Source organism: Manis pentadactyla, chromosome 14, assembly GCF_030020395.1.
Source record: "Manis pentadactyla isolate mManPen7 chromosome 14, mManPen7.hap1, whole genome shotgun sequence".
Lineage (NCBI taxonomy): Eukaryota > Metazoa > Chordata > Mammalia > Pholidota > Manidae > Manis > Manis pentadactyla.
In genome coordinates this window covers 71898162-71912820 of record NC_080032.1, presented here as the reverse complement: position 1 = coordinate 71912820, position 14659 = coordinate 71898162, and the positions used below count along the sequence as shown (strand labels likewise).

The window sequence follows — 14659 nt, the reverse complement described above, 5'->3', positions numbered from 1 at the left end:
AACCAAAATGTCTCCAGCCATTGCCAAATGCTTCCTGGAGGGGAAAATCACTCCAATTGAGAAACACAGCCCTATTCTGTAATAGACTGAAAAACTGAGGGGATCTGGAACTCTGGGTACAGGAGTGTCTGAGGATTTCTGCCCTGGGAAAATTCACTCTCGATTCAGTGGGGCTGAATAACATGGAACATGGTGGGGTAAGAGGGTTTATACCAAGCTTATTCTCATGGTGACAGGTTGAGTGCTAGAATCACATCTGCCTCCAAAAAGTCTGCAGTCCATCTCCGTCTCTGCCTCCAGAAAGAGTGTTGGGAGGAGCTCTTTATATAATAACACTGACAATAGTGGCTCATTACCATCAGGTGTGTAAGCATTAGCCAACACAGTAGGCCAATTACATCATCAAGTAGATTAGGGTCAGGTGTGGATCCTGGCCGTGGTAACTTCCATTTTCCCTACAAGGAGCTAGGCAGGGTACAGTGATGGAGACTTTGGGTAAAAATATGGCTTTTTTGTTTCCTCACCTAAGTGAGAATTGTAGGTCATTAGTCTACAAATAATTTATTTCAAAAAATAGAACATTTTTTTAGTATAAATCATCTAAATGTTAAGAGCCCTTTCCTCCTGATTGCAGAAAATACTACCTACTCATTTCCGTATAAACAAAATAATTTATCATTTAAACTGAGTCCACTCCTCTTCCAAACATTTTTTTCCCATAATTTTTGGTGTTACTGAGGCATCTTGCGGGGAAGAGAGATGTTTATCAGTGGTGTGTCCCTCTCTGGCATCCAGCAAGTTGGAACAATCTCATTTACACTTTAGCATGGGTAAGTCCCCATCTGACATCTGATGAAGTTCCATGTCTCTATGGTCTCCAGATGCACAATCAGTGCCACCTGAGGCTATAGCATTTCCCACAAATGTAAGTCCTCTTCCTCCAGCAGGTCCATCAGCTCCCAATGTCCACTTACCCCACCCTAGGCCATACAAGAAAATGTTGACTGCTCCCCAAAACTCACTAAGGTGTGCAGGGCTACTGCATTTGACTCATGAACCGAGGAAGACTAGGCAGCCATCCCTACCTCCCTATACAATCATGGGATGGGAAACTGTGGTGTGGCTGCCTCCTTGGGCAACTAAACCCAGTGCTCCAACTCACCTGGGGTTTCTGCATTCCATCCACCTGATGTATGAGGCCAGGGCAGAGGGTCTCTTCCTGTCACCCATATACCTGTCTAGCTTTATTGCTGTGTTCTCCCTCAGTTTTAGAAGTGGTGGAAAGGGGAAAGCAATCAACCCGATAGAATAGATGTGGCAACATAAAAGATACATTAAAAGAAGTTAAATGTGGTAATTCAATTTTAAAATATATTTACAAATAATTTGAAGGAAAAGTTCTCATGAAGTTGATGCCATTTAAGGACTGTAAAAAAAAAAAGACTTTAATGTTGCTTATCTCTCAGTAAAACTATTTCCATTTTATTGGTTTCAGTTCTGAAAACTAACTACTAGATAAAGGATATCTGAAGTTCCAGAGTACAGGAAGGCAAATTCCTGTTCTTGAAGTCTGTGTCACCTCGTGTTTACAGTGCTGACTTCCCTAGGTCAATTAAAATTATCCATAAAAAAACAGAACTAGGACTTCAGCTAAACTTTCAATATAGAGGGTAAAGAGGCCAGAGGTTCAAAGTCTGACCCGCTTTGCAATGCTGAGTTCCCTAGGTCAACTTAATCATCAATAAAAAACCAGAACTAGGACTTTAGGTAAACTTTCAGTCCAGAGGGTACAACAGGCCCATGGTTTGACCCACTTTGCTCCAGACTTAAAGCAAATGATAAAATATATAGAAAGAGAGCATTGTAGTGATAGAGCTGGGCTCCAAAACAAGATTAAATATCTCCTGAACCAGAAATGGAAGAGAAAACAATGTGATGAAGTATGAATCTGCAGGTGTCTTAGCACAAAGCAGCCAGAGACAGACACCCCTGCTGATGCGTGAAGGCCTCAGTGCTCTCAGTGAGCTAAGTCAAGGCTGGGAAGCTGAAATAACCTTGCTGTTTTGGGCTCTTTATAAAATAAGAAGCCACAGAGTAACTTCTGTTGATGTACATTGCAGTATACAGATTAGTAAGAAACCATGAGCTTGAGGGAGGATGGGTGGGGGAACAAGGATCAAATCATCCACATACTGGCTCAATTACAGATATATCTGGAATATTCCATAGGAAAGAAGTCTCAGAAAGCCACCATACAAGACCTGATTTTCAGGGTGTCACATGGAGGGAAAAATGAGAGGAGAGAGAGAGCAATATGAGAATTTAAGCAAGCAAATAAATAAAATGTCTGCACACTAAAGTTCCAGAATATACAAGAAAATTGAGTGCTAAGAAAATCAACAATAATATCGTGAACACACTCTAGTTTCGTTTTACAGAATGGTTTAATAAAGACTTTAAATGTGAAAGACACTCTAAGGTACAAAGGAAGTAAAACTTGAAGAATTTAGGAAACAAGGAGAAATAAGTCAGTTTAAAAGAACCTGCCTGAAATATTATAAATAGAAATTAGGGAAAATTTGAAAAATACATAAATAAATTGGGCAAACCCTGGACTGGACACAATCAGAAAAAGAATTCTGAATCAGAAATTAGTATTGAGGAATTTATATAATACATTACCCAAAGAGATAAAGAACAAAAATAATGAGAAAGCTGTTAGTAGATAGAGCAGTTTGATTGAGAAACTCTGACATATGTCTATTAGCAATCCCAGTAAGAGGCTGGAGGGAATTGCAGATAAACAGTAGTTGACAGGGTAAGAGTTGAGAATTTATCAAAATCGAAAAAGACACGAGTCCTTAGTTTGAAAACATAGCTATTAAATTACTACAACACAGTGGGTGAAACTACAGACCAATGAAGATTAAAAAGAATAATCTTAAAAGTGATCAGAAACAAAAGACATTGACTATAAAGGGATCTCGCTAGGCTGATAGCATACTTCTCAGTAGCAATAATGGAACCAGAAAATCTAAGGATAATAGCTTAAAATTCTCAAGAGAAAATAATTAGGACTTTATAACTATTTAAATCATCCAAGAGCAAGGGCAAAATAAGGATATTTTCAGATATACAAGTTAAATATTTTGCCACCCATGACATCTGTTAAACTATTATAGGATATATGCTAACAAGAATAGCAGGAAAAGTTTGGGATCTAAGGAGCAATAGTTAATACAAGAAACAGATTAATAAAATGTGATTATAAAGTTAAAAAAATAGAAAATTTTAAAATAGAGATAATTTTTAAATTAAAAAGGTAAAACTAAATCTGAACAATAACAATAGGGGATGTCAACAGGAAGCTAAAACTTGCAAAAATATGTATCATGTTTGGTAGACAAAAGAAATACAAAATTCATTTAGACTTTATAAGAAAATACACAGTTAAGAATGCTTGAAGTTTTTAATGATGATTACTAAAAGAATAGAAATATTTTACATATTTGTCTTACATATTAAAAATCTTATAGCACTTAAATCAGCAGAAGGAAAAAGATGGATAATGTCAAAGTTATCTAAAAAAGGAGACAAAGGAATGGCGAATGGAAAACAGAAAAGATTGTAGATATAAATCCAAGCACATAAAAATCCCAATAAATGTTAATGGATTATTTTCATCAATTAAAAATGTTTAATTGGGATTGAGGCCTGCACAGGTCCCAACCTGCCCAGAGCTCGGGGTTGTTGTCTGCTTTACTAAGCAAAGCAGAGGGTCTGTCAGCTGGGAGGACAACGTTGTCTTCTACTCTGAAAAACCCCCATAGACAGTTGGCTTGAATATCTTCCAGAAATAAGAAGACAAGGATAGAGCACTCCCGAGCCTGGGCTTTCAGTTAATATAAATATAGAGAGAGTGGTTATAACCAGAAAGTCCAAACTGAGGTGTGGTTGCCTCCAGAATTCATCACTCTAACCCCAGCCTGGGATTCCTCGCAATCATAGAAGTGGATTTGTTAACAACAAAATAATAATAATGCAGTTTAAAAAATGTTTAATTGGCGAGATCTTGTTTAAGGGTTCAGACTTGCAAGTACATGACAGACAATGGAGTGATGATAGTCAACAATACTGGAGTATAAACTTCAAAGTCGCCGAGAGACTAGATCTTAATTGTTCCCACCACAAAAAAGAAATGGTAATTATGTGACAAGATAGAGGTGTTAGCTAAGGCTACAGTGGCAGTCATACTGCAGTACGTAAATGTGCTGAATTATACATACATTTACATTATATACCTGTAATTCACACAATGTTATATGTCAATTATATCTCAATAAAAAAGTTTGCTGTAGAGCATGAGACATATTTCATTTTTTTTAAGGAAGCTGTAAAATAAAGAATCCCAAATAGCCAATAATCCTGAAGGGAATGGAAATGAAAACAATGAGAAACCATTTATAACTTCAAATTTTCACAAATTAAAAAGTCTGACCATGCCAAGTGTTGGTGAGGCCATGGAGCAAGAAGTCTAATATGTAGCTGGTGGGAATATAAATTGGTACAGTCACCATGGAGAGCAATTTGGCAATATTTAGTAACTACAGATAATACAGAATATTCCCTCGAGCAATTCTACTTTTTATGTATTATATATATCCTAGATGAAGATGCAAATGTGTAAAAAAAGTCATTTACAACAGTGTTTCAAGTTATATTGTAATAGTAAAAGTTAAAAAACCATTAAATGTCTCTCAGGGGAATTCATCCATGAATTCTTATATAGTCATATCATGGAATCAGTAGATGAAAGGAATAAAGCTGCAGATGGTAACAGATGTTTCTTTGAAAACTGTCATGTTGAGAGAAATAAACAAGTTAGAGTGGTAATATCTTATATTTTTTTCTGAAACAGAAATAATACATTATTTATAGTTAAATATACATAATAGTGATGGTATAAGAACATGCATAAGGGTAAAAAAATCACTGATTCAAGATTGTAGTTACCTCAGGAGAAGGGTGAGTAATTAGTATCAGGAAGGTGTACCCAGGGCTTCAACTCTGTGTGATGTTTCATTTCTTTTTAAAAATGAATGGACATGGAAAAATATAATAACTTAATAAAGTGAGGTAGTGGGTATTTGGGTATTTGCTATATTCTGTGCTTCTCTAATATGTTGGAAATAGTTCCCAATCTTAAATTATGTGTTTGATTTATTAAAAAAATAGTAGGAAAGGTTTGCAGTAGGGGACATATTAGGCAAAAGATTGGGTGATTTACTGGGATGGAGAAATCCGAGAAGAAAAAGAGGAATGTAACAATTTTCATCTGTTGTTGCAGACACATGAATGACCACTTCGTTAACCTCTACCCACAGCTGATTACGAAATCATCCATCATGGATAAAGTGCAGAAGTTTATGGAGTACGTATAATAGCCTTCCTCTTGTTATTGAGACTGCAGGGCCTGAATCTGTCATTTCCAACAGTGTTCCTTTGGCAATTTCTGTTTCTATCTCTTAGGACGCTGGGGTTGGCCTCGTAAGTAATGGTGAGCCTTTTGGGGTATAACATGAAAACTGGTTGCAGACAACATGTCCTCTAACTTAGCTCTTTCAAGCATTAGGTTGAATAGCATATTATCAATTGCTTGACATCTAGAAAGAGACACCACCAGTGTAAGGTAGACAGGGTTAGATCTCCAGATCGCTTCTACCTGGAGATGCCTCTCCTTGCAGGGACCCCTCCTGTCTTTTCATTGACCTGGTGACTAATCTTAGCTGGAGTGTTACCTCATACCTAAGCCAATTCTCAACAATCCCTGGGAATATTTCCATTTTAATAAAATTTTCTGAAGACTAATAATTCTCAATATTCAGAAAATTTGATTAGTATTTGCGGGATTGCAGACTATGAGATTAATCTGGGGACAGAAGGACCCTAGGCTTGGACCTCCAAATCTCACACTAAGCAACTTCTTGATCAAATAAGTCCTCCAAGTCATCAGTTCAAGATCACTGGGCTAAGTCCTGTGAAGCAACGACATTGTATTCCAAGATTGACTAGAGATAGCCTGAACACGTCAGAAAGAGCTTTCAGTATACAAAACTACGTCATATTATCCCCTGTAAAATGCAGAGAACTGAAAGGAGAGGCAGAATGCAAGAACTGTATACATATAAACAGGACGTGTTTGCTAAGCCTGCTCCAACAGAGGCATTGAGGCACTTAACTAGCAACAGACTGAGATGGAAAAGCCATAAACTACGGAAATGATCTGGCAGAACAGAAACATATAAAACCACCCCAACCCTAGGAGTTTTTACTTGCTCCTGCTGAACTTCACCACTTGTACATACAAAAATACAGTTTATCAATTTATCCTTACTGATTTAGTGAGGCAACATTATTTTATATGACATGTATCTGGACAGTCCATCCTTGATTTTCTTAGGCCTCTGTGGCGCAGGTAGGTAAATATTGGACTTGTGTTTGAATTTGAGATAGAGCAAGGCAGAAGCTGTAAAGGAAGAGCCATCATCCTAAGAAATTTAAAATCATTTAGAATTTTCAAAGTGATTTGAATGTTACAGGATCCAGAATTTAAATTATACCAGCATAAGTATCTGAACATACAATCTCTAAATGCCTGGGTTCAGTTTAGCTTTGCATGAGCAAGCATGGAGACTTCCACTGCTGATCTGATTTTTCTCTTTTAGGAAGCAAGACCAGTGGACCCGGAGTAACGTCAAATACCACAAGGATGACCCATTTTGGAGACATACAGGCTATGTTATGGCACAAATGGATGGGCTGTATGTAGGAGCAATGAAAAGGGCTACAGTAGAAAAGACAAAGGTAAGACTTTTAAGAAGCTACTCAGAATTGATATGGTGTGGCAACGATATTGAAAAGTATCCTTAACATTCCAGTTCGGCAGCACATCAGATTAGGACTAGAGTATAAATTCCTTACACACAAACACATGTCTTATCATTACTAGCACCTGACTCACTGTCTGACACACAATTCAAGTTTAACATATGAGTAAACCAACTTGTTGGTACTTTCTCCATCTCTTTCATAATGCTGCACTCTGGAGTAGATCGGTGAAAATGCACTGAGTGTTTCACCTAATAAAGCTGGCATTGTAGATAATACAATTGTAAAGGCAAAATGTCTCAGTGTACAAGTGCTATGCTTCCCATTCTCCACAAAGTACACATGTACATATACACACACGCATGTACATCATAATATTTTTTAGAAAGCATTACTGAATCATTGAAGATTCAAAGATATTGTGTACTATACTTTCAAAAATTACAGAGATTTTGCTTCCTGATGGTATATACATACACACACACACACACACACTGGACATACATATATACATGTGCACTGGGCAAAATATATGGGCAGTTCATATAACAGTGATATACAAAATTTTAATCACATAAGTTCAGCGTTGTTCGTTAGAAATACAAATGCAAACCACACTGAGAAATACTTTCTCATTTGTCGTTTTGGTAAAAATTCCAAAGTGTGGAAACATACTCTGTTGGCAAGGCTGTGGGGGAAAAAGGCACTTTCCTAACATACTGGTGGGAATACAAAAGGCATATCTGCTATGGACAGATTGGAGTTTGGTACCAAAATCACATATACATTTACCCTTTGATCCAGCAATCCCACTTCTAGGATCATCACAGAGGTTTACTGGCAAAAATACAATGTGGCATATGTGTAGGCCTATTCATTGCAGCTAATTTGTGATAGCAAAAGACTGAAAACAGCCAACTGTATAGAAGCCTGGCTGCATAAATGATGTAGGCATAGACAGGAATGAGCTAGACCTCATAAACTTATAGAGTGACCTTCAGGATCTGTTATTAAGTGTAAAAAAGTAAAGTGAAAACCAGTGTCTTGTTTGCTACTTTTTATCTAACATGGAAATAGGTAGATAGACAGATGATAGGTAAGGAAGTAGGTAGGTAGATTTTCTTATCTTTCCAAGAAGAAACAATAATGAAAGAATAAGCCACAAACTTAAAAAAAAGCTTAAGAAATTACTTATGAGAAAGGAAGAAATAAGAGCGGAGGGGACGGGAATGAAAACTATATCTCTCCTAATGTACCTTTATACAATTTGACTTTGGAACCCTGTAAATGCTGCTTGTAATTATGAAACAAAATTTAGTTACAGAAAAAAAACAACAATCCCTAAAATCTGAAAAACAAATTGACATAAATCTATCTAACTGTATATCAAGTTCATGGCATAACCACACAGAAAGCAGTTATTTCAAGTGACCTTAAGAGACAGTTACTACTGTGTATCCTTAGTGGACAGTCCCAAGGACAAGAACCACAAAAAAAGCAAAAACAAAACCAAAACAACCTTAAGCTGTATTTAGTAATCACTCTTTAGTAATGCTATTGATATTGTTATTTTGAAATTTGATAGATTTTGATAGATAAATATAGCAAGATAAAACAAATAAGTAAATATGTTGGATATCAAGATTTTCAGCATAAGAAAAATCAGTGAAGTAAAGACCCTGTATTTTTTAAAGTTGTTATATAGGTAGGAAATAATTACTTCTGGCTTCTTTTAAAAAGCTACATATTTCTTTCCATTGTTCCCTGAAAAGGCCTAGAAGTAATGGCAATAATAGCAATGACCCAGTAGCACTGAGCCTTCCCTAAGACATTATGACTCAGGGTAGGCCACAGTGTCTTAAGCAAGACCCAAAAGTGCTAGCCATGAATAAATAATCAATAAATTCAGCTAATTAAAATGAATTCCTTTTATCAGAAGACACTATATAGAGAGTAAAAAGATAAGATATAAACCAAGAGAAAAAAATTGACATTTAACTGACAAAGGATTTACATCTAAAATACATAAAGAACATCAACAAATAAATTTTAAAAAAAGAAAGTACTCAATGAACAAAATACATCAACAGGAGCAATGAGTGAAATACATCAACAAGAATTTCACATAAGATGAAATACAAGTGACTCATAAATGTGAAAAATGGTCAGTTTCAAGGAAATACATATTAAAATCTTAATGAGATGGTATTACATACCAGACTTGGGAAATCTCAACAATTGCTGGAGTAACTAAATTATTATAACCACTCTGGGAAAGATTGGGCATTACTGTAGACATTTGAAGATAATGCATATTCTACACCTTAGGAAATCAATCCAGAGATTAGAGCCACTCTTGTACATGGGTTCCATGTACATAAAAATTCACAGTGTAATTGTTTTGCTGTGGACTGGAAATATCCCAAACATTCATATAAGTATATTGTTATACTATAAATTCATGGAATGGGATACTATATAGCAATGAAAATGGACTATTTCTACCCTGTTAACATCAGTGTCAAAAAGTAATATTGAGCAAAAGAACGCATTTGTATGCATTCCATTTGTATGAGTTCCATTTGTATGAGTTCACAAGCAGGCGAATATAAAAATACATATTGTTTAGGGATTCATACATAGAGGTAAAATAATGGAAAAGTAGATAATGAACAACATGAAATTTAGCAAAGTGGTTGCTACAGGAGGGAAGGAGGTAGATGAGTTTAGAGACTTGCAAACTTAAATTGTGCATATACAGCTTTATTGTTTCATATGTATATACTTCTTAATTTAAAAAGTAAAGGCAAATTACAAACTGAAAAAATGTTCACAATTCGTATGAGAGACAATGAAATAATTACCTAAACTTAAAGAACTCTTAAACATCATTAAGAAAAAGAATAAACTGTGAGCCACTCTGTTGTATACTTGAAACTAATATAAGATTGTATATCAATGATACTTCAATTTTAAAAAATTTAAGAAAAAGAATAATCTGGAAGAAAAATAAAGCATATGAACAGTTCATACACACACACACACACACACACACACACAAAGCCAACCATTTTTAAACATACGTTCAGCCATTTTCATAACAAAACAAAATGCCAATATAAACTATAAGACTCATATTGGAAATAAAAACGTTCAATATATTGTTGAGGCTCTAAGAGTATAATTGAAAGAAGCCCACTGAAGATAATTTGGCAATTACCTATTAAAATCAAAATCACTTCTAGGAATCTACCATATATTAAGACTCACACACATGTAAAACTGGTATAATAGCAATAAAAGACTAGAAGCCACCTCAAAGTCCATCAGTAAAATACAGCTGAGCACAAAAGCTATGGTATAGAGGCCTTCAGATATGATCTGAGGGTCAGAAGGGAACCATTTATCTCTGGCTAGAAAAAAAGAGAGGTTAACAATGCAACTTTCTATTTATTGCTAACTGCAAAGTAAATACCTTAAGTAAGCTCTGTCTTTTAGGTATGTGGCTTTTTCTCTCTGCTGAAACTACCTTAGATTTAATAAACTGTCCAGAAACATGAATTCTACCTTCATATAGATTCTTTTAGTGGAAGAAACACTGTTACAAAGATACAAACTGACTTTACATTGAGGAAAATAAATTAAAAAAATGAAATACAATGCATCCAGTCATTGGAATACTGTTTAAAAGAATGAGGATGAGTTTTATATCCAAGGTCTCCAAGATATTAAATTATAAGCAAAAAGAGAAAAAAAATTAAGGTGAAGCATAGTGCATATAATACATTATCATTTGTGTAAAAGAATAAAGACACTTTAAAAGATCCAGAGAGAGACACAAGACACCAATAAAAGTGGTAAACAGGAGATAGGGTGGGACCCAGGCAAATGGAGGATAGGAACAGGAGAATTTCCACTATGCATCTGACTGTAATTTTTAAAATCTTGAATAATAAATATAAAACTTATTTGGAAAGCAAAACAGAATATTTCTGTACATGAATAATTGAGTTGTGTTTTTTGCTTTTGCTTTTGTTTTTTTGGTTAAAATGTCATTTGTGTTTGTCTTCTCACCACCTCTGTCTGAGAACCAGCATGCCTGTAGATGCCTGGGTTCCTCTGGCTGACTGACGCTTGCTGGAGCCATGCTCTCCAGTTAGCACGGAGTTCATTTCCAAGTCTGATCATGGCCTCGGGGTTAATACTGCAAAGTCACTTTGCCCCACAGTAAACACACAATCAAAATCAAAAGCATCTTTAGTTGCATATTTTGCTTGGAAAGTAGCGATTCTCAACTATGGGTGATTTCCCTCCAGAGGATATTTGGCAGTGCCTGGAGAGTTTTTGGTCATTAGCACTGGGAGAATGTTATTGCTGTCTAAAGGGGAGGGGCCAGGGATGCTGCTAAACACCCTACAGTCTGCCCCCTCTCCCCCCGAAAGAAGTATTTGGCTCAACATGTCACTAGTGCTGAGACTGAGAAAACCTGCTGTGGAGGAATGCAAACAGAATGTTCTGCTTTACTCTGAGCAAAAACTGTAAAATTTTACTTTTACAAGAGTAAAATCCCAAATCTCTGGTTATCAGAGCCTGTTGAAACATCTCTTATAAACTATAATGCAGTAACAATTATGTTGTAAGCTACCATAAAATCCAGCACAGCTGTTAACATTAGGGCCCCTTCACAGAGGAGTGAGTTCATGGAGCCCTGACAATAAGAAAAACAGAAAATGACGTCTGATTGTCGCCAATTTTACAAGTGCAGTCTGTCTTGTCCCAGCCCATGACCCTGTTCCAGATTCAGTTCCTGAATGCCGTGGGAGATCTGTTGGATCTGATTCCCTCACTTTCTCCTGCAAAAAACACCAGCCTGAAGTTTTTGAAGAAATGGGATATGGGACATTGCTCTGCTCTTATCAAGGTGAGACACACACACAGCTGCGTGTTCTGGTCCACACAGACTTTTTCTGTATCACCCAAGTATGACAACATCTAATCACTCCTGGTCATAGCTCCACATCAGCTCATAGTTCCTCTATCAGAGTTAAGGATCTGAAGGACCTGAAGGAGGGAATTGGAAGTACATGATGTTACTGATTTTTCTTCCACCATTCCTCCCATGCTGTATGCACCTACCACTCCCACCTTCCAGAATCTTCCATGTTGGATATTTGAAGAACAGAGTCTGTTTTGTGCACATTGACCATTAATGTTGGACTCCTTGGCTGTGTTTTCCAGTAATGAATATAGCAATAAACACCCAAATTGGCACAATCCCTGTTCACTTCCTGCACTTGTAGTCAGTTATCTGTATACCTGTGTGTCACTCACTACAATTCTGGCTATAGGTTCTTCCTGGATTTGAGAACATCTTATTTGCTCACTCAAGCTGGTACACATACGCAGCCATGCTCAGGATTTATAAACACTGGGACTTCAATATCATTGATAAAGACACCAGCAGTCATCGCCTCTCTTTCAGCAGTTACCCAGGTAAATACATTTAAGGGACCTCTGAGTACTCTGAGTACTACTTCAGGCTGAAAGCTTGGAGATTCAGAGTAACTGGAATGGTGGAATGGGAGAAGAAATGTTTAGTGGTTATTGTACGTTAATGAAAATTGATTTTCAGAATGCTTTTTGAAGAAACGTAACTAAGAATGGCATAAACAAAGTTAATAGAAATGCTAAAAATTGACTTCAAAAAATGCCAACCGAGTATTAAGCACAAAGCACTTTCTTTGGCTCTGCGGTGGAAGCAAAGAGGAGCGAGACAGATCCTGCTCTCAGTACCTCATTGAGGGCCTGTCCCTGTTTCTCTTATCCATCGCAATATCTCCAGTGCTTAACATGGTTTGCTGTGTGGCCCCTAGTAGTTAATACATTTTTGCTGAATAAATGGATGAATGAATGTGTAAAGCTTACAAATCATAGCAAGATACATACAGTACAGGTAAGAATAATGCTATTACTGGGTACAGTGTATGCTGCAAAAGAAGTTTAAGAAACATCACATTTCAAGAGGGAGAAGTCACATCAGTGTTTTGGAGAAAAGAGCGGTTGACATTTGAGATGAACTGAATGATGACTGGAATTTGAACAGGTAGAGACGGATGGGAAGGACAGTCTCTGCAGAGGAGGGGTTGCAAACTCCTATGCCTAAAAAGATAGTCAGATGATGTAAATGAATAGGGGCGGCTGGTATAAGGAAATCAAAGTGGAAACAACTGTAGCAAACACATGGCCCCCTGAAAGGGGCCCATCAGCTCAGCTCCCACTGACTGTTGCCACTCAGCAAGGTGGAGATCAGTGTTGCCAGATCCTCCAACTTCTCTGACAGAAATGTGGATAGAAAAAAACAAAACCCACTGGGTAGACACTTTGGGCCACTTACCATATATCTGTAACTTCAGGAGGGTTATACCAACCATCTGTCATCGCTATCAACCTAGGTAAGAGTGTGATACCCTTCTGGTGCTACAGCTGCGGGCAATACTAACAGCGCCCCATCAAGGATGCTGACTGGGGGTAAAACCCAATATTTTCTTTTATTGTGACCTGATCCTTCCTTGAGATCACTTTGATTTCATGTTTATTGTAGTTTGCTTAATTGTTTTAGAATTGAGGAGGACTAGGGACCCCACTCTCTGAATTTGACTGTGCCTTCATTCTTGTATATTCCTTTAGACTGAAATTTAAGGATGGCAAGACACAGACTGGTCAAATATTCATACTCTTCCTCTTATTTGTGCTAAAATGCAATGCTCAGATGTTACCCACCGCTTTGAAGTCTCTGCAGAATGGGGTTCTTCCACAGCCCTAACAATCCTGGATCCAAAGGTAGTGAGGGGGAAGGACTTGGAGGGGTTTTCTCTGAAATTTATAAATCCTTCCAGAATAGATACATAGATAATAGAGATTTGTAGAACAATTAAGCTGAGAGAAAACAAAGGACTTTTTTTTTTTACCCCAAGGTATTTTTACAAGAGGCAGTGAAACAATGTGATACATGTAAAACTCAAAGAATCTTATGTATATTACAAAGGATTGTTTGGTTAAGGGATCAGTCACATGAATCTATTGGATGTATCCAATAGATAGGGAGCTAGGCTTTGCCACAAACTTCATGCGGTGTGCATTGTTGATCCCAGAACAAAGCTGAATGGCTTGATTTTCTCTGATGGAAGAGTGCCAAGGTAGACTGAGTGGATTAGGACTGTGGTGTTACTTTTGTATTTGAGAGGGCAGGACCTGAAGCCTCTGCATGATATGGAGAAGGATATTAAGAATTGCTGAGTCAGAGTACACAGATAAAGCCTGAAATACTCAGAATTTGTCTAAGGTACATGTGAAAGATCACAGTGACTGGGATGGTACAGATCCCATTATACTAAAGATGCAAATAACTAAAGATTTCATATGCACCTACCCGTATGTTTACATTGTGGCCTTCTGCCAAGCTCTGTAGAAGTTACCACCAAGAGGATTGTGATGGAAAACACTAAAATATGATGAAAAACACTAAAACTTCAAGACGCGGTGACATTCTTTTGAGATTTCTGAAAAGGAAAATGGTAGGGCTTGGACAGCTGCTGAACTGTTCCTCAGCAAATGAAATCCAGCTATTTTACTTTGGTGAGCCTCACTTTTATTTATCTGTTAAAATGAGGCTAATGCTTCCTTCATAAAGTTGTAAACATTGTGATTTATGTACGCATCTACAATTTCCCGTTAGATTGTTTTGCTAGGCGAAGTATGATGAAAAACCAGA

At 37.0% G+C, this 14659-nt stretch overlaps 1 protein-coding gene across 2 annotated transcripts in view; it reads left to right on the top strand.

The window, feature by feature from the left end:
- PLBD1 (phospholipase B domain containing 1) overlaps positions 1 to 14659 on the top strand; it is a 53128-nt gene that overhangs the window by 17391 nt on the left and 21078 nt on the right. For both annotated transcript variants that reach the window (XM_036909316.2, XM_057491505.1), the window contains 4 exons: positions 5348 to 5431; positions 6726 to 6864; positions 11669 to 11809; positions 12237 to 12381. In XM_036909316.2, the coding sequence (XP_036765211.2) occupies positions 5348 to 5431; positions 6726 to 6864; positions 11669 to 11809; positions 12237 to 12381 (509 nt within the window). The remainder of the gene's footprint in view (positions 1 to 5347; positions 5432 to 6725; positions 6865 to 11668; positions 11810 to 12236; positions 12382 to 14659) is intronic.